We start from the raw sequence: 24,560 nt of genomic DNA on the forward strand, positions 1-24,560 counted from the left end.
ACAGGTTCACTAATCAAAGATGGAAATGACAGATGACAGATGCTGTGGTTTTGGTTTGGCACACATACAAAGCTCTCTCTCCCAGTAAAATAGTGCCATTGAGCTGTAGATCTACAGTAATCGGATTGACAACTGGACTGTCAACAATGCAACAGAGAGCTTAACTTTTCTCACCTTACTTCCTACTGTAACTTCTAATCATTGAAATGATGTCAATGCTTTGTGCAGATTTGGCGATAGACCATTTTTATCTTCCCATATTTTCATGGTTCAAAAAGAATCTGCGATGTTAATTGCCATGTTGTAAGAAGCAATAACATGCACTTGTTAGCTTTGTCCATCATATCTGACTCAAGTTGGTGTAAATGCAAATGTCAGAATGATTCAGTCATATTAGTCTTGAATAAAACCAATTAATTTAGATGTTAGCACATATTTTAACGTGCATAACATGAAAACACAAAGCCATCCAACATGTCATGAAAAGGTCACTTTAGATCACCCTGATACTGTATATCAAATCATATTAGACACCTCACAAGTTATCGTTCTCCTTTTTGGAGGCCTATATAGGCTACCACGTGAGTCCTATAATAGAATCCAATCAGATATGATTACCAATCTAAAACAGTCTGAATGATATGTTAGTTACAGTTAACATTGCCAATAATTCAGCTCCGTAGTGTCTGTAAATCAAAAATGTAACAATCACAGTGTGCAGCCACTTTTGTTCAGGTCCTGTACTTACACAATGCATACAGCTAATAAAGTAATAATTCATTCACACATGAGATATTAATCCAATAAGCAAAAAGAGTGTTGCATGGCTTATTTCATTAGCAATGTCAACAATAAGATAAACCAATAAATAGTTACATTTATTATATAAAAATGATACATTTCTGAATAATAATAATCATTAAAATATAAAAATGATCAAATTAAGCAATTTTTCCACCAAGTATCATAGCTCTGTAGAAAGACGATTTTACAGCTTCAGCATGGCTCATCCAAGTCAGAACAATAATTCATATTTTAACTTAACATTAGAACCATGAACAACTCGTTGGCATTTTTTTTAATGCATTTATATCTTTCAAAATTTAAAACTCCTGGCTGCTTCCTCTGTTGAGTCCATCTGTCAAGTTAAGGATTTAATCGGATCTATGGGCCACTGTTATCCTGATTTACACAGCCTTTACTTTTACCCTAACTCACAGTATATTCCAGCACATTCTGTATGACACACACACTTATATATATGCTTAATTAGTGATCATATCTGCATTATGGAATATTAAGAAACAAATCAGTAAACAGCTGAATGCACAAGCACAGTAAATGAACACCACTTGCATCGGTGACCTTGATTTAAAGACATTTATATAAAATCTCCAAGTTGAATAGGATAAATAATCATCCCACCATTTCACATTAATTTAATATAATTACCTTATGTCTTTCTTTGTATTTTTGCATTGGGCTTATAGATCATATATACTTGCATGAAAAACTCTTCATTAAGAAATTATAAAAACAGAAACACAGGAAAAACATGCCAAATGCCAGAATACCACTATTAAATAATAAATTTACCTTCACATCTGGTGGTTTACCGTGTATGGTGAACCTCTCAGAAGAATCCCACAGACTTATGGACACCAACCACTTGCTGTTTCACTGTCATGGATCAAGAATACTGCTACTGCTGCCACAGGTTAAAGGGGAGGTCTGATCTTTCCTCTCTCGCTCCCTCCCCTGTCTCACTCTCTCCTTCCTTGCCCCATCCCTTACCCATTCGTTCTGTCCTTGCCAAGTTGGTTACAGAACCTGCAATGGTGTAAAGAACACATAATTTGTCAATGGGCATAATCCGTCATTTTATCATGAAAGTTTTCGAAAGTGCAAATATTCCATGTTCTCTCAATCAACATGAGATGATAAAATGCATGAAATAAAACAATTAGCAGAATCTTTGTAAAATAATTGGTAAAAAATGTTCACCTTTCCAAAACGCACATTCCACTTGTAAACTCATAATATTATTGTTGTTACACTTTATACTTTGATATGATACTTTGAATTATAAAAGTTAGCAGTTGGAGGTTGCATGGATAAAAAACATAATATTTTGCCAGACTTATATATCTCATCAGATTTAGAGGGGATTTTTTCCAATTAAATGAACATCTTTTCTTTCTCTGTGTTCAAGTACTAGTCTAAAATAGAAATCTTTAGCTATGATCTCACTCTTGAGTGGTCATCTGTGTTGCAGGGTTAAGATTACCTTTAGCCACTCTCTTAAGCCATATGGCAAATATTATGCAATCTCCACACCGCTCCCCTCCCACTCCATCCCTCCTTTCAGATAAACTCTGTCTTTCTCAAGGGCCTGTTCCCCGAGACAGATGCATGTCAGCGAGCGCCGCACGCAAGGACAAGATATACGCCAATACCATAGAGTCCTGAAGCACCTGTAACCCATCCCACTCTTACTGGACCTAAAGCTGTCATCCAGCCCCATAGATTGAAGCCATAGATTAATGCATCTTTGTGAGGAGAAGATTAGGCCTGTAAGGCCAGAGCTTTCGCTAGGCTTTAAATAGCGTATGAGCGCAGCATGCTGGATGCAGCTGAACCTGACCCTGCCCTGCATAGAGGACATTTCAGCTTAACTATTGACTAATTCCACCTCCAATCAACCACACAATCTTCCAGGAAATGGTCCTTGCAGTTATATGGAAAATCATGTAGAGTGTGCAAACACATCTGACCTGAGGCTAACTCTGTTCTGCAGGGTGAAACATCCTCCTCCTGCGGTTCTTGACGCTCTGGAGATTCACACTACACTGTAAAAACATTGCAGTTTAATGTAGTTTGCCCATGGTCGGTTTAGGCATTAGGATGGCATGGTATAGGCCTACATAAAATGTTATAACTACATATACACTCCATTAGTTGGTGACAACAAGTCTCCATGAAATCAGAATTGACTTTTATTTTTTATAGAACATTGCTGTATTAATAAAAAAAAAAAAAAAAAAGAAGATTGCAACAACATCCCTTTTCTATGACGTTTTTACTGGCGCAAGGGGCAGGACAACCTGTCACTCAATGACATCACAGCAATAGCAAACCACAACCATCCAATAATTCAATAAATTCCTGTTAAACAAAATTAAGTCCTGCCCTTCATTTTTTCGTTCAAGAAGCCAATTTGCTCGGATATGCGTCACAATTGGGATGATAAGACTATTGCAACTTCCATTTCATGCCGACTTAAACTACAAATATCTTCTTGATACTTATGTCGCATCCATGATTTATCCTCCTGAATTCAGTGATGAAACAGTGACCTCTGACCCCAGCTGTGTGTCTATGAAGAGTGATGCATCCATGACCACCATAATAAAGCCGCATCTGATGCCTTTTTCAGTAACTAGGGTCAATATTCGTCAATATTCATACATTCACAGTGTTACATAAAGACACATAAATAATGCAAAAAACATAAAGCCGCTACAAAAGAAATTTGAGGTAAAACCTTTCAATTAATGAGTGAGTAGATTAAAAATCAGTGTTCACGTCATTGGTCCTTGTGTCTTCTTCGTAAGTGAAAAGCTACTTTAGCAGCAAAAACGCTAATTACTTGCTTATTTTCGAATATACGACTTGTAGGACTTTCTTACTGTGAGTGGCTCATGGTGTTGAATGACACTGATAGGTGTCCACCTTATTTATTTATTTTTCGTAAAAGCAGGTGCGGCCATTTGAGGCTTCCGGTGTCATCTGCTTCCAGTTAAAAAAAAAAAAAACTTGCACTTGTATGTTTAACCATAGATGGCGATAGAGAGCTAGTGCACCTTTACATGAATAACATAATTTTACATACAATTTTAACCGTCATATTGTAACAATTATGTTTTGACATTTCAATAAATAAGCCTACGTTTGAATAAAAATGTGTGTCTTTAATATTTTTTATAAATAAGTTTATAAATGACGTAAAGGCAAATCAAGGACATACTGTACTAGAAGTTACAGTTTACTGTAGCATGTTACACGTCGGACCGGACTTGTCCATTGGGAATTGATTAGATCGTTGGATCATGGTGGTTTGCCATTGCGATGTCATGTGAGTGACAGGTTGTCCCGCCCTCGCGCCACTAAACACGTCATCAGAGAAGAGATGTTGTTGCTAGAGGGAGGGGGAAGTTATTTTTGATGAAAGATTACAAGGGCACTTGAATAAAAAATAAAACAATATATATCATATTGCCCTACCCCTACAATGTGATCGTATGAAGTAGTATTAGGCCTATCTTCATTTCAAGCCATAGACTGTATAAAACACTTTCAAACTTTTGTTGTTGTTGTTGTTGCTATTCAGTTATGGCCATACATTTTATGCATATGTGTATAGGATTTGGTAGTGAGCAATGCCATGCTGCCTGGACAATGACATTATGAGAGTTCAAAACACAGTGACCCCTATTGCTGTTCCTTTGGTCCATGGGACAGAAAGGCAGAGTGGCAGTGCCTCTGAGCAGTTACTGTGATTCTGAGGCCAGGAGATGAGTTCTAATCCTATTTTAATCGTGGTGGGATTAAGAAGACACAGCAGATCCTAATCTGCTCAGATTACCCATGCTGCTTCCCAAAGGAAGAAGGAGGGTTGTATAAGCAAGTGCAATTAAGGTGATTTAGACATCGCGGTTTCATTCCCAGCAAGGTCTCCAGGTCTCCAGGTGGTACAGCGTTATTTCACTCATACCTTCTGAGATAAAGATCCACGCTTTGTGCAATTATTCATAAACCGTGAAGACTCAGGCAAAGGTTAATCTGTAGCCTAACCGTGTCACGTGAACCATGACTGGCTCATAACTGAATCGTTGTTTGCAATGTTCTGACAATTGCTGTACAGCTCTCTACTATGAGTAAATATAAATTTCTATGCAATTTTCACAATTAACTCCAAACCCTCAACAGTTTATCTTCAGAGGGCAGTTACTATTACACCTTGGGTTGGGTAAAAAGTTTCATGCCTCTAGCGCCACCTGACGTCCAAATTTAAAACTGCACGAGGAATGTTTTGTCTTCAGATGTACAGGTACCCACAAATTGACATTATTGATAGCTAAAATAGATTATGCTCATATTCTGAATTATCAAACGCAAAACATAAAAGCAAATGCTGTAACTTTAAAGTACATATTTAAATAAATTCTAAAATAAAATTTAAGTAACATTTAGTGTATTGCTGAAGTTTGTGATTACATTTATAAAATGATAACATTAAAATAACTAATGAATAATAAGATTTGTTAGTTTTTTTAACACCCCAATGGTATTTTATTTAAAAAAAGTATCAAACTTTAAAACACATTAAAAACATGCTGCACATGATCCTTATAGGTTGGTGATAATTAAATATGGGAGACAATTAATAACACTTTATTAATGAGTAGGGTCTAGAAAAGAGTCACAGACATAGACACGGGCTTACCACACATACAAAAACATAAAAAATTTATTGTTTCCAATACCACCATATTGGAAAACAATGTAAATTGTTATTACATTTGTTAAATAAGATCATGTAAAATTAAGAAATGACACAGAAACATGGGAAAATTAGAATTAAATAATAAAAACAAAGTTCTGCCCAAATAAGACAAGCAGATCCAGTTAAAAATATTTTTTGTAACCCCCTCCCCCTAATATGCCATTATTAGATACATATTTACTCAGAAAAACTATACTTTCTGGTGATAACAAGATGATTGTGTGATTATGCGAATTTTCATTTTACCATAAAATGTCATTTTTACAACAGTTTTCTGAGAAAATGCACGAAAATGTATTACTTTTTTTTTTTTTTTGGCACTACTGGTCAATGATCGACCAAAAGTTTAAGCTGGGCTAAAATTCAGACTTAAATTACAAGTGCTAGAAAAAAGGGAATCTTTTAGATCTGGACATTTTCAATACTAAAGCTTCCCTGTTCTCCAGTTTCACTGTGCACATAATGCAAAACCAGTGAAAGCCAGTTTAAATGCAGTCTTTTGTTATTCTTTGGACTTCACCTTTCACAAAGACAGTCCAAAACTTTAACCAACTGAAAACAAACATTTTATGATGCATTACGGTTATACACATCATGAAAGTGTAAAGTGAAAAAGCATTATCACAAACACATGGATTCATTAAATCAGCTTGTGTTTCAAATAATCTCACAAACCCTGTTTTTACAAAAGTCACAAAACCACTATGTAACAGGCTGCAGATTCATTTCACAATCAAGTCAAAACATTCTCCCCATCTTTCTGACAGACACTATGAGTTCAGAAAGATTTCATGATTCAATATCATAAATACAGGTGAATCTAATAATAACAAGCCCCAATTATAATCCACCCCATTTACATTTATGCATATGGCATATGCTTCCATCCAAATCAACCAGTGGTGTAAAGTATATGAATAAATGTAATTAGTTACTGTACTTGAGTATCTTTTTAGCTACTTTGTAGTTGTACTGAGTATCAAAGACATTAGCAACTTTTACTCTCTTCTTGACTGCATTTTTGAACAAGTATATACTTTTTACTCCAATACATTTGTAATTCACCCATATGACCCAGTTTGCTAGGTTTTGCTCTAAACCTCCCCAGAATCTGACAGTCTGAATCAAAGTTAAATTCCAGTGCTAATGTTTTTAAAACATTCTAGTGACACCATTACTTACACAGAGCCATTCACAAAAATATCTTCATATAGCTGAACACACGGGGAAAATGTAGTGTAATTCCAGTAAGCATGCAGTGCATTTTCCTTAAGTTTCAAAAGCAACTGTTTTAATAAAATCCATTAAACAGGTAATATACACACAATCTGACAATGTGAACAAAATAGACAAATAGTTTCAATGAATTCTATACATTTGAGAGTCATAATGAGACTCATGTAGTGTTAAGTAGACAGTAACTCAACATTTAGCACAATCTGCCTGATTTCACAATCTGAAATCTGAAGGCCCAGGTATACTTCATTTTCCGTGATCGCTGTCCTTGGAAAGACGTGTTTTGCGCATGCGCTCTTATCTATTTCTTAAGCAGTTAAGTCAGTCGCACATGCGCTGTTGTACGCGTCCGCGGTCCTACTGATGATGAAAATGACATCACAGGGACAGTGCGCGGACAGTCGCGGAATGCGGACGGCCATATACTTTGGGTTTGAGCAGATTTCCACAAGATGCTATTAATATCCCCCGCAAGTTATTAATATTTTGCCTAATCTGATCATGTTTTCAGCTACCAATATAACTATTCTCTTAGCACTGACAAACACATTTTATAATATTTAAATTTCCATTCAGCATAATTATGCAGACCCCCTCCCACCCACCCACCCACCCACCAACCACCACCACCACAACCACAAATAGTGCAGAAAATGCAGGAAAAAGGTGCGCTCATTTGTTTAGGCCAACTAATTATCTATAAATACTGAGCTTGTTTGCATTTACCTGCAAACATGGACGGATTTCAATGACTGAATCATTGTTGCATCTGCCAAACTGATGACCTGCAGTGTAATAATCATCTACCAGACATTTTATAAAATGCTATGCTCATCGTTTCAAATACGTTCATCTGAGGCATAAGATCAATATTTTAAAAACACAACACAGACAGAATACAAGTGGCCTTTAGTGTTTCTTGTTACGTTGTGGATGGTCTTAAGGAAGACAAATTAGTTGTATGTAGATTCAACATGTTAATACTGTTGAGATTTTGTTTGTGTGATATTTGAAGAACAAATCTAGCATTGGACACACCATTATGATGGAAACGTGAAGATGTCGATGTACAATGTAATAAAGGAGGTATGTGAATGGAATCCCTCACTGGTTGCTAGGAGACTGTGATGACAATGCAAACCCTGTTGCTGAGTGACAGAGAGATGGAGGCTCTGTCTGCAGAACGGCTCAAGTGCTTCAGGTAAACAAACTGGAGGATGAAAAAGAGAGAGAGAGAAGAGAGAGAGAGAGAGAGAGAGAGAGAGAGAGAGAGAGAGAGAGAGAGAGAGAGAGAGAGAGAGAGACCAAAATGTTAGCAAGATGAGACACCCTCTACCTGCTTATTACCATCAAACTGACTGTCTGATTGATTAAGAAAAGATTTCTTCCAGTGCACTACACACCAAAAAAGGTCTGAGAATGCATTAAACTAAACAGATTTTTTGCTGCCAGTCTGAATTAACACAAAAGGTGTTTTTTTAGCTATAATTATATAGCCAAATTAGCTGTAATATATCTGCATTAGTCAGTATCATCATTGTTAATGCCCGTTCACACCAAGAACGATAACTTTAATGACAACTATGTTCACACTTGTAGTTCAGTTCTCTTGGTCCGAACAAAAACAAATATTTTCATTTAGTCCTGGTTCGCTTAGTGTCCACACTGTCATTTTTAACACCAAACCTAAAGATACAGAAAAAAAGGCTTTTATGACGTATATTTTGCTACAGAACTTGTCGAACATACAAAACAATACTGAGTGCTAGCTAAACACGCTTGCAGTATGTGCTTAAAAAATGTGTAAAGGAGTCAAAACAGTGGCAGGAATCCCTCTGTCACACACACACACACACACGAAGATCTGCTGCGAGGAGACGCGGTTCTGAAGCCTGAACTGAACCGTGATGGGCAACATCTAGACTATGACGAAAAAACCAGGGTTCAGATGGCAGCGTTCACACTTAATCAAATGAACGGCATTAACAGAGCAATCGCACCAAGGTTCGTTTTAATCGAACCAAACCTGGCAAGTGTGAACACACCCAATATATTAGCGTCCACGCCAGTGGACGACATAATTCTGTTTATTCAAAGAGCGAGCTGCAGTTTTGTCATCTGCCACTTTAAATGCTTGAGCTCATTAAAGCAGAATGGATTCTGATTAGCTCTCAATGTTTCGTTCATCAGCTGGAAAAATCGCTGTGAAAGTGATTCCAGCAATATCATTTGTCTTTGCCTTTATCGTTATAGTTGTGGTGTGGACTCTGCTATTCTTTCATATTTAGAATATATAATGTATATTTAATGCAACTATATCTTTATTATTATAGTTATCATCCTTGGTGTGAACAGGCCTTTAGTCTTTTCTTTTTCAATGTTTCCCAGCCTTACATTAGGGTGTGTGGTGGCTCTAATCAAAATGCAGAGCTCAAGACAGTGTACTCCTTATATCATTGATGTTTCTTACCAGCTCTCCCTGACCGCCTCAATGTCACTCAGTAGATTCTGTGCCAGACAGATCCCAAATATCTAGAAGCAGAGGATGGGTTAATGTCTCAGGCAACAAGGATCTAGGCTTAATGCCTTCTAAAAGTATTCAAACACCCTAAAGAGCACACAGCTGTCAATAAATCAATACAATAAGCACACTTGGCAAGTTGTTTAGGTTGTAAATTTGAAGGACAGCAGCTAAAATTAAAAAGCACTCACGAGAAGCTGGAGATAAATTAAAACAATGCATGAAATATAAAAATGGTAATCAATGCTGAAGGGTTTTGATGTATCTAAAGGCCCCAATTATTTAATTGTCAGAGATTGTAAGTAATATCAAACCAGCTACATTTTTGTTCAAAAGTTTGGGTAGAATCAGTAAAATAAAACATAAAATAAAAAAAGTCTCACCAAGGCTGCATTTATTTGATTAGATAAAAAAAAAAAAAAAAAAAAAAAAAAACCAGTAATATTGTGACATATTATTAATTATTTTGTGATTTAAAATAACTGGTTTCTTTTTTAATATATTTTGAATAATTGTTAGGCTTCTGAACCAAGAAATAAAATAATAAATCACTTATAAATTAGAATGTAGGGTAAATGTAAAATGAGAGAGCTGTATGTAGGTCTTCATATTCTTGCAGAGCACTGTATCATGTTCAAGGTGCCTGAATTTTCCATTATCAGTTATCCATTATCCCTTCATTTCTGTTAACAGTGGCACATGCACAACATGTGTGTGTATTTCACTGATTGTCATTGTTTATTCACCTGCAGAAGTGCAATTCCTATGAAGATTCCGGCAACTACGGTTAGATTCTCCTGTAGCCATTTTTCAAACTGTGGCACACATCCTTTCGTGTGTATAAACACCTTCTGTTCGTTGTCCTTTACACAAAAAAAAACACACATTTACAGTATATCTGGCTGTTTGCACTGGACGAAACAAAATGACCGCTGCAAATCTATTTGTTCTTTGTGTCAGAAGTAGCACGAGCACTTGGCGTATGTCAGGAATTTGTCATGTGTGTCGCATCCAGTGTAGACAGCATCAGTGATTATAATGGGTTCTAGTTGCTTTTGTCGCGTCGCGCCGCTCGAGTCTGGTTCTGACACAGTGTTAGATTAAATAAATTAAATATAAATTAAATACATGCAAAATATAAAACAATTCTATTTATTAAAACACAGTATGTGGATCATATGGATCACTTTTATGTTATTGTTATTGGGATTTTGAGTCATTTTTAAGTTTAACAGTCCCAGTATACTTCAATTATATGGAAATGTATATTCTTTAAATCCATTTGCATTCCACAGAAGAAATAAAGTCAAACAGATTGTAGAGACATGAGTGTAAATAAGGGTTGACTGAATTTTTGGGTGAATATAATTTTGCAGAAGAGTAGAGTACTTACACCTTTCGCTCGAATGTCATATCCACACTGAGTGTTGATCACATCCTCCTTTGGGAAGGAAAACAGGAAGAAATCTTAGATTAAGTCCTCTGAAAAACATCAACTTAACATTCCACATTAAATCCTAGGGTCTGAGCATTATAAAATAGAGAACTGTTGTTTTGTATGTGGGTGTGTAGGTGTGTAGGTTTATGTTCCCACGCCTTCCGGAAGGAGACTATGACACATTCTAAGTGATAAGATGACTGAAAGTCATGTGTCTGTGTGTTTACTTACAGCAGGGTCCTTGGTGCAGCAGGAAAAGGGAACCCCACATTTCTCTCTGCTCAGATTAGTGTCAGTACAATTAAAGTAAATATTCAGATTCCAGTCTTCAGGCCCAAAAGCTCCACAACACTCCCACTGCAGAAACATTCATGCAATGAATATTGATGTGTGAACCAACCAATAGATGAAAGCCATGACAGATTAGAACAGATTGCAGCTACTAAGATTAACATCAACACAGCACGCACGCATTATATATATATATATATATATATATATATATATATATATATATATATATATATATATATATATATATATATATATATATACACTATATGTACTTTTCATGGTTTGGTTTTGTGTGTCCTTACATAATCTTGCGTGAAATCAATGAGATTCTGTAGGTCAATGTCGTCTCTGTATGCTCGAATATTGTTGTTGATGAAGAACTTGAGCTGGTCTTTAATCCAGTCCTTAAAGACAAACGCCAAGACTCCCGCTGTCAACTCCAGGAAAAATATGATTCCCAGAAAAACAGAAAACTGCAAAAGACGACAGCAGAGTTTGGGTTACGCAACTCATGATGGATAATATCTGCCCTAAGGGTCTCCAATGAATAAAGAACGTGTTACTTTCCCACAACAGATTAAACTAAATTAATGTTCTCTGTTTTATGATTCCTAACCCTGCCAACAACCCTTGACAAATGTTTTTTTTTTTTTGAGATGACGTAGTTCTTATTTTCCCTCTCAAAACATTCACATATTTTCACAACGCTCATCTCCAACTGCACACACAATTTTTCATACAATAACAGTGAGCGGTGATTTGTCACTGTGACCGCAATGAATGCTTCCAGAGTGACATCACAGTTCATCTGGTGTTTCCAGATGTTTTAAGAACCCTACAGAGGAAATGGGCCTCTTGTAATACTTTTGCATTCTTGACATTCCCACAAAGCTCTCACAGCATCCTCTCTCACATGAAAGGAGTAACACAGACCACCAGAACCTGTGGGAGAGGAAGTTCACACACTTTCAAACCCCATCTATCCCACCCCTCCACGTAGTTACTTATGTCATATCCAGCCATTCAAAAACACATTTACACAACTGCGCTCTCTATTCACATTTGTCTGCACAGTAGGTATATTCTATGCAAATGTGTTGATAGGGAAAAAATGAGATACAGTTCTAGTTTCAACATTATTTGTTGTTCCGATATTCCTCTTTAAAAAAGTACCAGCTATATGCAAAGTGACCCGCATTTGGTTTTTGGCCACTGCAAATGTGTACAATTGACAAATTTACTCATGGAGCTGCATTAAGATCTCCATATCTCTGGGATTGAACCATATAGGGCCTTTAAAATAAAGATACCAAAAGAAACGTTTCTTAAAACCCCAAATCTAAAAGGGTATTAAGATATACTTAATACTTCTTGAGTTACAAGCATGCAAACTTTGGGCAAAAAAAGAAAAAAAAAAGTGCTTTCCCCCCATTTTTGAACTGTCACCATTGGCATATAATGCAACAAAGATTGCCAAGGTCAACAGATTTTACTAATAGACCCACCAATCTCTGTGTAAAAATAAAATAATAATGTTGCCATCTTTCTAAAGTAATTTTTACCCCCCTGTAATTTGGCTCCAAATCTCTCCAAATTGTCAATTTGACCCCTCTACAAAATAGTGGATTACTTAGTCAATATACATTCATTACATTTAATTTTTTTGGCTTTCATAATCACTATTTATGTTTGTCTTTCTTCAGAAAAAATATGAACAATAAAAAAATAAATTATTTGACATGGAATGACCCTGCAGCATGTGGATAATAAACAGAAAGATATTGTATGTTGGTGTGGAGGACACTAATATAGTCATTGCTATAGTAATCTGACAGGCAGTCATGACGTCAATGTAATAATTGCAATCATCCTACATTCTTGCAAATCTCTGTAACAACTTTCACCACATTACATTGCAAAGTGGGGCACAGAGGCTGCATTTGGAGTAGAACATTTGCACAGCAGACAGATAAAGACTACAAAATATATGCCGAGTGTCATAACAAGAAAATTAATTTATGCCAGCCTGAAAGCCCAAACCCTAGTAACCGTATTAGGTTCAAAATTATTTTGCTGCCTTGTTGCGCTGCAGTGATTATGTATTTTTGTAGGCAAACCTAGAAGTTAGCATCACTCTGGTTTACTCAACAAAAAGCCAATAGGATTTTTCCATTGGCTTCTTGATTATTGCCATAAAAAAAGCTATGTGACCAACAAAAGTTTATGATTCTTGCATATTTTGTTCATCATGATAATCTTCACAAATTAACACAATTTGAATACATTTTTAAGACAAAATACAAAAAAAGCTAACGCAGGCTATAAACAAACTACACCACGGTCACATGACTTCAATGGCAGATGGTAGGTGCACTAAATACAGTTTGCTTAGAGGTTCTGCTTGAACTCATTGGTAAAAACAAAATATGACATACAAACTTGAGAAGAAAGGAGTTTTCCCTCAGAGCACCGATACATCCTGCGAAGCCGAGCACGAACATCACCCCTCCGACCACAAGAAACAGCCACACTGGGTCAAACCCACCCAGATCTGTGATGGAGGATATGTTGGAGAGGACCCCCTGATGGAAAGACAAACAGGAACAATACTGAGAACACTAACTTTATTTCACTTTAATTAGACCATGATCTCACTTGATCTGTTAGATACATATTTGAAGTGCTCGTGAAAAGATGAGCTTCACTCACCTTCTCACTCCAGGCCCACAGAGCCACGGACAGGAATGCCACTCCCAGCAGCTAAAGGGTGTATATTTGTGTGTCAGACAGAGAGAGAGATCAGATCAGCACTATAAATTACTTTTGAAACCAAATTTGGTTTGTGGTTACATTCACATTCATTCCTATGGAAGCTCATTTCTGCCAAATAAGAAAAGAAAATCTTGCTTTTGTAAATCATAATTATTAGAAATGATGACATGCTGAATCTAATTTGACATGTCGAAAATTCTGACTTAAAAAGGCATAATTATGACATAAAGAGAATTTCAATTTTTAATCTCATACATTTTTAAATCTCATAATTACGATTTACAGTAGTTATAATTATTAATCAGTATGCCATCAGTTGTCACACTAAGTCTAATTTATGACGAGTAGAAATTCTGACTTAAAGTCATAATTTTGACATAGAAAGTGAATTATGACAGTTATAACTAACTTTTAATCTCGTAACTTTGATTTATTCTATCTCATAATTACAATTTCAGTAGTCATAATTATTACTTAGTACGTCATACTTTTGACATTTATCTCAGATTTATGACTTAATGTTATAATTATGACACAAGTCAAAATTATTTGCATAAGTTATTGCATAAATTTTAATTCTGTGAGTCATAATTTAGATTTTTCTAAATCTCATAAATTCACATTTAAAGTTTTATGAATGTACATAAAGGTGTGGGTCATTGACGAATAAGGTTTTTAAAAGTGTAAAAAAAATAGAATGGAGATATAACCATATTTGAAACCATTTTTTAGGTGTTAACAATAAGATTTTGTGGTTTGTACAAACAATTAACACTGTTTTTTTGTCATTTTTTACAAGATGGAAAAAATTTGTCACCAAAAAAGTCATTCGGTTTACCCACTGATTTGAAAGTTAAAAACTGATTTGACATTGATGTTGAGATAGTATATAGTGTGTACCACAGAAGAAAGATTAAATACAATTATCACTGATCTCATAAATGTAATCATTTATTGGACTACTCTAAACACTCCAACATATTCAAGTAAAACATTGCACAGGGAAAGGAGAAAAGGGGAAATGTCAAAAAAAGAGCCTTATCTGCTTTATATTTGTATTATTGTAGTTCCTTTAGTTATTAAAAACAATATTATTCCATTTAAATATTTACTATATCGGTTTTACCGAATGACCTTTTGACACTTCAAAATCTTTAAAATACCTTTATATGTAGTAAAATATAATTAAAACCTTTTGGATTCAGTAAAAGAGATCAAGTTGTACTACCTTACATACTTTGGATGTTATATATTTGTTTTTTTTATTATTATTAAGGCCTTTGGACAAAAAAAATGACCCGTCACATCATTGACCCCTGTACAGTTTAAGATGTTATTTACAGATGCACAATTACGACCAATGTATAAATTATGACAAACAATTATTTTTTTCTTATGTTGGTGGAAATAGGCTTCCATAGATTGACCTCTGATACGGACAAAGCACAAACCACCTGTCACATGGGTTGTGTCTCAAAACCTACTAAGCTGCCTGCGTAAACAGCATGTTTGGAAAAGTTGACAGCATTTTTGTGTCGATCATAACATAAGCATGTTATGAACTTTAGAGCCGCATTTTTTTAAAGCATCATAGGTGCATTTGGAATGCTTTAACAGCATTTCTGAATTACTTTTTAGCAGCAAAGAGTGTTTGTAACGTTTGAACATTATTTCTATTACAATAAGTGCAGTCGGAACGTTTTAAAAGCATTTCTGGAGTCATAAGCGCGTTTGGAAGGTCCAAGATAAGCTCCTTTCGTAACGTTCGAATGTACTTTAGTGTGTCATAGCATTTGAAAGATAAGCTAACGAACATTCAACACAGGTTTGGGGCTTCATAAGTAAACCTAGAACGTTCGATTCTGGCTCTCATTGGCGCGGTTGACAATGCGGTCTAGGTAGACAGCTCACTAGGATTTGAGGCAAAGCCAATGTGTCAAACAGCCAGAGGTTGGTCTAATGCAAACCCCGGACGAAGAAAAAAAAAAAAGTAGCACGCACACAATGTCAAAAATGGATAACTCACCCAAAATATAATATTAAATCCAAATATGAAGTATTTGATGCAACAGCCCACTTCGTGCACGTTAAAGTGTTTTCCTGACATACTTGCGTTTGATAAAACAGAGAAATTCCTCCCGGTTCTATTAATGACGGAGTGAAAAAAATAAAATCGCCCACCGACTGGAAACCTGGCTCCGTCCTTTCACTCCATGTTTATGACATTTCTACAGACTGGTAGGCAATGCCACACGGGGCTTTGCCTGTTTCGCCGGAACAATTAATTTGCCTCGAAAAATCTAAATAATTATTGATGATAATAATAATAACAGCGAATAACGGGACGAGCGCTCGTCTACAAATAAAGACTGGAGAGTCACTTCCGGTTAAATGAATTATGTAATAACACGATTCTTCAAAATAAAGGTTCCATAATTAGCGCCTATGGAGAGAGAATTGTGTCTTTATTACATGCGAGAAAATAAATGATCTGAGAGAGAAAAAAAAGTTTGAGAGAAAAAGTTATCACACTGATAGCAAAAAAGCATTTCATGAGAAAAAAATAAAATATTTGAGAGAAAAAGTTTTCATACCAATAGCAAAAAATAATAATATTTGACACTAGAAAAAGTTTTGAAAGAAAGTATTTTCTCATAGAACATAAAAAAAATACATTTGATTTTATTTATTTTTTTCCTGAGAAAAAAAAATCTCCCTCAAAATACTTTGAAAAAACCTCTCAAATATATATTTTTGCTATCAGTGTGAAAACATTTTCTCAAAAAAAAAAAAAAAGTGTTTCTCTCAAAACGCTTTTCTTTGCTCTCGATGCAATTTCTTGCTCTCCTGTCAGGATTCTGCTTTCACTATGAAAATTGTGTCATGGGCGGGGCCACGTTCCTATTGGCCAGTCGGGTGAGCATCGTCTTGTCTTGGGAGTCGAACTGAATCATTATACCATTGTTCGGTTCACCGGCATAGATGCCGCCTCTGCCTTAGTTGAGCACGGACACTCCAATGTTTGGGTAAGATGATTCACGGTGATCATATGCCTGGTTCAGATTACAAGAATTTTGTGTCTGTTACGATAGTCACGGTGTCAGAGTACACGATTTTGACTCCTAAAAATCTTGTCATGTCTGGATGGACAAGAAATATGTCAGACTGCACGTTACTTTCCGACCAGTCACCGCGAGCCGTCTCACGCACACATTCACTCGCACATACACGCACTCACTCAAATACACACACACTCACTGTGCTCGCTCGCTCACTCGCACACACACACTGTAGCTCGCTCACTCACTCGCACACACACACTGTAGCTCGCTCACTCACTCGCGCACACACACAATTGCTCTCGCACGCACGCACACACACACTCACACACTGTCGCTCACTCGCGCGCACACACACACACACACACACACACACACACACACACTCGCTGTTGCTCGCACTCTCACACACTCACTCTCACTCACATACTCACTCTTGACGGAACCGTCGTGGAGGACCGTTAAGCCGGGGTTTCGCCTGGAAAGCTCTATAGAAATCTGGCACTGTTGAACGAAGTTAAACTGAGAGAGCGTGACGTTCACAGACACCAGAATGAACGAGCTTACAGTAACCTTCATCAGGCAGTAATTCAGTAGGCTACTTTCAGTTCACGTTCACCCAAAATATGAACGAGTTCATGAACTATCGTTCAATGAACCGTTCAGGCACAACACTGATAATACTCTATAGCATCTAAGATACAGATGCTAAACACATGAATAAAAATCATTTTAGGTTATAGTTAAGTTATAGGTTCAAACAGGAAATGTATCATATTGACCTTAAAACAAAATTGTTTATTCTGAGTCCGAGTAAAACTGTGGAGGTTGTATATGATGAACTAGGGCTGGGCCTGGGCGATATATCGGATGACATTGTTATGCGCATCTCGTCAGTAAAGCCGGTTCCTTGATTAGTAGTAAATCGCCATCGCCTGCTTTCAGATGAAGCGGCATTTAACACAGAGCCGTAGTTCACTGACAAGCTGAGCAATATCGCATTAATTATCGCAGGCAATACGTCCATGATCATCTAAGATCACCATGAATCATCTTACCCAAACATTGGAGTGTCCGTGCTTAAAGGGATACTCCACTTTTTTCGGAAATAAGCTCATTTTACAACTCCCCCAGAGTTAAACAGTTGAGTTTTACCGTTTTAGAATCCATTCAGCCGAACTCCGGGTCTGACGGTACCACTTTTAGCATAGCTTAGCACAGATCATTGATTCTGATGAGTCCAGTAGCATTTCTTTCAAAATGACCAAAGAGTTTCAATATTTTTCCTATTTAAAACTTGACTCTTCTGTAGTTAAACCGTGTACTAAGATCGACGGAAAATGAAAAGTTGCGATTTTCTAAGCCTATATGGCTAGGAACTACTCTCATTCCGGCGTAATAATCAAGGAACTGTGCGGCTGTACCATGGGTGCAGCAGGCGTAATGATATGACGCTGCGCCTGAAAATAGTCCCCAGCTCGGTAACTTCTTCCAACGTGACCGGGACTAAGTTTGTCTAACCTATTAGACCTATTTTCAGGCGCTGCGTCATATCATTACGCCTGCTGCACCCATGGTACAGCCGCACAGTTCCTTGATTATTACGCCGGAATGAGAGTAGTTCCTAGCCATATAGGCTTAGAAAATCGCAACTTTTCATTTTCCGTCGATCTTAGTACACGGTTTAACTACAGAAGAGTCAAGTTTTAAATAGGAAAAATATTGAAACTCTTTGGTCATTTTGAAAGAAATGCTACTGGACTCGTCTGAATCAATGATCTATGCTAAGCTATGCTAAAAGTGGTACCGTCAGACCCGGAGTTCGGCTGAATGGATTCTAAAACGGTAAAACTCAACTGTTTAACTCTGGGGGAGATGTAAAATGAGCATATTTCCGAAAAAAGTGGAGTATCCCTTTAAGGCAGAGGCGGCATCTACGCCGGTGAACCGAACAATGGTATAATGATTCAGTTCGACTCCCAAGACAAGAGGATGCTCACCCGACTGGCCAATAGGAACGTGGCCCCGCCCATGACACAATTTTCACAGTGAAAGCAGAATCCTGACAGGAGAGCAAGAAATTGCATTGAGAGCAAAGAAAAGCATTTTGAGAGAAACACTTTTTTTTTTGAGAAAATGTTTTCACACTGATAGCAAAAAATATATATTTGTGAGTTTTTTTCAAAGTATTTTGAGAGAGATTTTTTTTTCTCAGAAATAATTTTTAAAAATTCAAATTGATTTTTTTTATGTTCTATGAGAAAATACTTTCTCTCAAAACTTTTTTTAGTCTCAAATATTATTATTTTTTGCTATTGGTATGAAAACTTTTTCTCTCAAATATATTTTTTCTCTCATGAAATGCTTTTTTGCTATCAGTGTGATAACTTTTTCTCTCAAACTTTTTTTTTTCTCTCAGATCATTTATTTTCTCGCATGTAATAGAGACACAATTCTCTCTCCATAGCGCTAAATTAAGCGTATGTGGTTGACAATGATGATGACTTGTAAAATAACGAATTTTTATAATGATAATAGCTGCATGTGTATTATGATGTAAATAATTATTATGAAAAAGGAAAAAATACATACAATACGCATATATAAATGCTTTATGTTATTTATAGTGAAATACTGTAACATTATACAGGATTTCTTTTTATTTATGCTTTTAAATTGTGTGATTGGAAATTTCAAAGTCTAATTCTCGGTTGCAGCAGTATCACTTCTGAATAAAAAAAAATTAAACTCAAAATCACATGGCTTGTTGGTTGAAAAAAATATATGTGGGTAATTGAAAGATGAAAATGAAAGAATAATCTTCAGAGGTGCATGTAGTTGTATTATCACGTTCTGAACTGTCCTTGTAACATGCGAGTATTCAATTAATCACAATTTAATTGTGTCTGCCACTAGAGATGCAGTTATTACCACACCCATTTGACAAAGGCAAGACTACAATTTCAAAATAAAAGTCATCAAATCTCGAGACCCAAATATGAAATAAACTGAGTAGTAGGCTATATATGATGCGACATAAACTAAAGCTACACATCAAAACTTAGTTGATGTGCCAATAGTGCAGGAAAATCATTGATTCTGTACTACATTATGTTTTTGGTGTTCAAGGTGACTACGCAACAGAATACTTTTGTCAGTTTTTGAAGAAGCAAAGTGCTAAGATGTGCTTTTTGATAACTAAAGTCACATTTTGTGGGTCACAAATACTGAATAAAAAGACTGCAATGCTCAGCATCTATTTTGATTTTGTCAATTCTCAGTGGCTTTCCTTATCAGTACTTGGATGTGGATGGAATTTATATTGAATAAGTGGATTACAGATTCACTTTGACTTAAAGAGGTGTGTTTGATAAGCTTTGCTTTCTACAATATTTCATGCCATAAAACCTTTAGTTTGCAGAGACACTAAATGCAGGTTAGCTTGGGGGTCTATTATGTATTGGTTATTATGGAAGCTTACTTAGTGACAGTGTCTCAGACAATTAATTGGAATATCAGACAGCTGAGAGCGCTGTCTAGACAGGCTGTATCTGTGTGTCCTTGTGTAAGAGTGAAGCAGGCTGTAATATCCCCAAGGGCGGTGGAAATCCAAGGCCTTGCGACCACCTCACTGTTCTGCATTAAGGTCATCCATGCACAATCACCTCATGAGTCAGCAAATCACTGCAGTTATCATATAGATCTCAACCTAAAATTCCCAGACACAGTGATTTACCAAAGATCACGACCTTCATTAAATAAAACTCACTATGCAGTCAATACTCATGATCTACATATAGTCAATTGAGTTCACAATGTTGATATTTCTCTAAACTACAGACCATAAAAACTCATTTGTACACATGTAAAAAAATATATATATATTTTCATGATTTATCACAACTTTTTTTTCATTTGTCAAATCAACTTAGATAATTAATGTGGTTCAGATAACATATTTTTTTGTTTTGTTTATTAAACCAATCTTCTTCGTTGAATTAATTTTTTTATTTCAATGAACACAAAACTTTAAGGCAACCAGGTAACTTACTTTTTTTTTTAGTTAAACCAACAATACATTTTTACAGTGAACAAACTATCAAGACTTTATAAGGGCCCTGCATGAACAAGATGTACTGGAAAATGAATTCAATTTGTAAATACTATTATGCTGATCTCCTACAGTATGTATCCAAAAAGAAAAAAAAAACATTTCAATTTACAGTGCACATTTTGTGTTTTCAAATATTTTGTTACTAACTTGCTCAACTTCAAAATTCTGATATTAAGCACATAGGTGAGAAATATGTAATGTGAATTTAATCTTATCCTCCGCAAATAATGAAATATCTACTTTTGAAATGATAATATGAAAATGAAGTGACCTGAGAGACATTCAAATTGCAAAAATGTTTAGAGTAATTTATATTTATATATTATTTCTAGTGTAAGTTACTCTAAAAAAGTCTTCAACAGTAATTAGATTCTCTCTCTGAACAGTATTGAATTGCTTATTACCTATTACTTTCTAAAGCCCATTTAATAAATAATATAAAATTGCATAAATTATTGTTGAAATGACCAAAGTATTTAAAGGGAGAAGGTTACACTATTGTTTTATAATTGTTCAATAGTCCGGTATTTAATGCAATTACGATCAGCAGTAACTGTAATTAAATTCCAGAAAAAATAAGAGTAATCTCTTTAATTTTTCAAAGGGAAAAAGTCATTAATTCATTACTTAGTAATACATAACACCAACACTGATTATTTTCATTAGAACTTTTCCTGTAATGATGATAATGCTGCTTGTTTGCAAACTTTTTAGGAGTGTCAATTAACCATGATTAATTTTTTGATTCCACAAGTTTTAAGAACCGTATGTTCTTTAATAAAAACAGTTCACAGGACAAATTGAAATTAAATGTCAGTTTGACATGTTGTACATCGTTTGCTGAGGCCCCCTAGTGGACCTCGTCACCTTTGTTGAAGAACCAGTGATGTGAATTCATTGTTTGTTTGTTTGTTTTTCACCTTAAAAATATACCACAGTATACGTAACATTAAATTAAAAATAATAATATATAAAGATAGTAACTAATTATATTAGATTACATACATTAGTGTTAAGTCTGTTAGTTACACTTTGTTTAATGTAATGGAAATCGTATCTTCAATATGCTAACATCAGTAAAAAAAAATCCATAGTTGCCCAGTTTCCCAACAAATAGTTAAATAAATAAAAATCTGTAGCCTGTTTATCTGGAAGTTTCTGCACTAAGACGAACTTGTTCACAATAATCTGCCTTGTCTTTGCTGGGTAAATGTAGTGGACGATAAATTTGAGTAGCTATGTGTGTGAGAAACGTGATATTTTATATAGCATATTTGCAATAGCCTACTTTGAGTATTGTAGGCTCTAGGCTTCGCAAATATTGTAAATGCAGACAATCAGATAGAGAGCGAGACTGTTAGGTTACATTCTGGTTGTAAGATGATCCCTCCTCCTCCAGAGCTGACGGTGTAAGCGAGAGCTCGCTCGAGACAGGAAGGACTGCTGAGCACTGAATGCTAACAAGGGGGAGAGAGAGTAACGTTACATGTCCACGGCGAGCGGAAAGGTGGGGGGTTCAACAGCGAGATATGGAGAAATACAATTAACCTGCAATGTGCCAACGCCAAATTCACGCCGATCATAACCATCCTCACCACCGAACATCATCCTCATCATCACCACCACCAACAGCGCGACCGTCCTCGTCTTTTTTCTCCTAAGTGAAATGTATCGGGACTGCACGGGATCTTTTTTCTGACAATGGAGATTGAGAATATCGTGGCCAACACCGTGCTGCTGAAGGCGAGGGAAGGTAAGATACGGGCAATGGCGCAATCAATTATCGATAAACGAATCCAGTATTAACTTTATCATGGACGGGACTGAATCCAGCGTCTTATTGGATCTGACTACATTCGCCACATCTGTATAGCCTACATTCTTGAATGAGTGCTCTCTGTTAAATAGCATCTCATTTAGTATGCTAGTACGCACTTCCTATGCTCAGTCTCCTCTGTCAGACCCCTAATGGAGGTTACTATGTAATTTTCCCTGGATTTATAACGCAGAGACCGCAGTGTACACCCATCCCCGTCTCTTCACCTGAGAGGGAGGTTGAACTGCAGCTGTAGGCCGCAAGGTTGCCCCTCTATCTGCGCACAAAGGAGTACACTGTGATATGAGTGAGGTCGGCTTGCTCCTAGGTGGACCTGGTCTTATCTGTGATAAATTGGGTATTATTGTAAGACTCGATTCTGATTGGTCAAGCGCATAATTGAGCAGTCAAATGTGTCTTTTTTTTTTTTTTGTATAATAACTGGCAAACAGAGTGGCTGCTTACGAAATCGCATACTCTCTTGAGTAGGTACTTATTTAGAATAAGTATTCGCAACCGCTAAAAAAGTATGTTCTATATGTGTGTAGTAGGAATTTAATCTGTGCATACTATATTTGCCAAATTGTCATTATCATGTGACATACCATCAGCATTTACAAATTCTCAAATTTACAAAGTGTCCATCATATGCAATCTCGCCAGAAATAGTAGGTCTTTTGGGTACTTTTTTCCTACTCTTTTATGAATACTGTGAATTCTGACATATTTATTTTATCGCATACTGTTTTTCGCCTACTACATAGGGAAGTATGCGATTTCAGATGCAGCCGATATTTCACCATTGCCAATGGCAATTTACCGGCGCTATGTTTATGTCTTGGGTATAACTCTGCATACTCGCTCTTCGTGTCATGCAAGTTTGTGAATCAAAACTTTTATAACGAACGCTTACTGTAATGACCTCGGATGACAGTATTCATTTTAAAGTTGGCATGGAATTAATATTTTTTTAAATGCATGTTATAGATGTTATTGTGAACAATTAATATCTGAGTGACACAGCTTCTCGAACAAGAAAAAATGTAGGACGGGACTTGATTTTGTCTGTCAGGAATTGATTGGATGGTTGTGTTTTGCTATTGATGTGATGTCATGTGAATGACAGGTTGTCCCGCCCTCACGCCAGCAAACACGTCATCAGAGAAGAGATGTTGCTGCAAGAGGGAGGGGAAGTTATTTTGATTAAAGATTACGAGGGAACGTGAACTAAAAAAATATTATGTGCACGAATAAATCATTTATAATAAATACTACATTATTCCATAAAAAACAAGAATTGAAAACTTTGATTTCATGGTGACTTTAAAGGGGTGGTTGAATATGATTTCACTTTTCTAAATTTAGTTAGTGTGTAATGTTGCTGTTTGAGCATAAACAACATCAGCAAAGTTACGACACTCAAAGTTCAAAGCAATGGGAGATATTTTCTTTTAAAGAAATCGCTTTTTAAGGACTACAACAAACGGCTGGTAGGGACTACACGACATTCCTCCCGGGTTAGTGACATCACTAACCCTAAAATTTACATAAACCCCGCCCCCGGAACACGATTTATAGATTATCAAGACAGAATATGCTAATCAAAGACTAGTTGATAACTACACATAAGCTACATAAATTCACCAACTAACCATTCAGAAATGTTGTCTACATGTTGTCACTTCTTCTTGAGTCTCTCCATCTTTCTGACTTCGGGTTGAACATAAAAGGCTAAAAGTTTTTG

At 36.1% G+C, this 24,560-nt stretch overlaps 3 protein-coding genes across 5 annotated transcripts in view; 1 reads left to right on the forward strand and 2 right to left on the reverse strand.

Annotated features, from left to right (window-relative positions):
* The window catches only part of LOC311286862 (solute carrier family 24 member 2), an 18,770-nt gene extending 16,940 nt beyond the window's left edge, over positions 1–1,830 (reverse strand). Inside the window, exon 1 of one of the 2 annotated variants that reach the window (XM_084403305.1) lies at positions 1,597–1,830. The gene's annotated coding sequence lies outside the window, so the exon portion shown is untranslated. The remainder of the gene's footprint in view (positions 1–1,596) is intronic. The other variant, XM_084403304.1, reaches the window with a different exon arrangement.
* Positions 1,831–5,438: 3,608 nt separating this feature from the next.
* tspan5b (tetraspanin 5b) lies at positions 5,439–16,213 on the reverse strand. Its single transcript, XM_084390204.1, has 9 exons — positions 15,854–16,213; positions 13,765–13,815; positions 13,491–13,637; positions 11,358–11,528; positions 10,993–11,118; positions 10,717–10,764; positions 10,070–10,186; positions 9,273–9,334; positions 5,439–8,012 (listed from the first exon to the last, which is right to left on the reverse strand). The coding sequence occupies exons 1-9, from the start codon at positions 15,932–15,934 to the stop codon at positions 8,000–8,002; spliced, it is 816 nt and encodes a 271-aa protein (XP_084246330.1). The 5' UTR covers positions 15,935–16,213; the 3' UTR covers positions 5,439–7,999.
* Positions 16,214–22,397: 6,184 nt separating this feature from the next.
* The window catches only part of grk4 (G protein-coupled receptor kinase 4), a 40,542-nt gene continuing 38,379 nt past the window's right edge, over positions 22,398–24,560 (forward strand). For both annotated transcript variants that reach the window (XM_084394883.1, XM_084394884.1), the window contains exon 1: positions 22,398–22,753. In XM_084394883.1, the coding sequence (XP_084251009.1) occupies positions 22,702–22,753 (52 nt within the window). In that variant the 5' untranslated portion in view covers positions 22,398–22,701. The remainder of the gene's footprint in view (positions 22,754–24,560) is intronic.

The sequence above is a fragment of the Rutilus rutilus genome (assembly GCF_951802725.1).
Source record: "Rutilus rutilus genome assembly, chromosome: 2".
NCBI lineage: Eukaryota > Metazoa > Chordata > Actinopteri > Cypriniformes > Leuciscidae > Rutilus > Rutilus rutilus.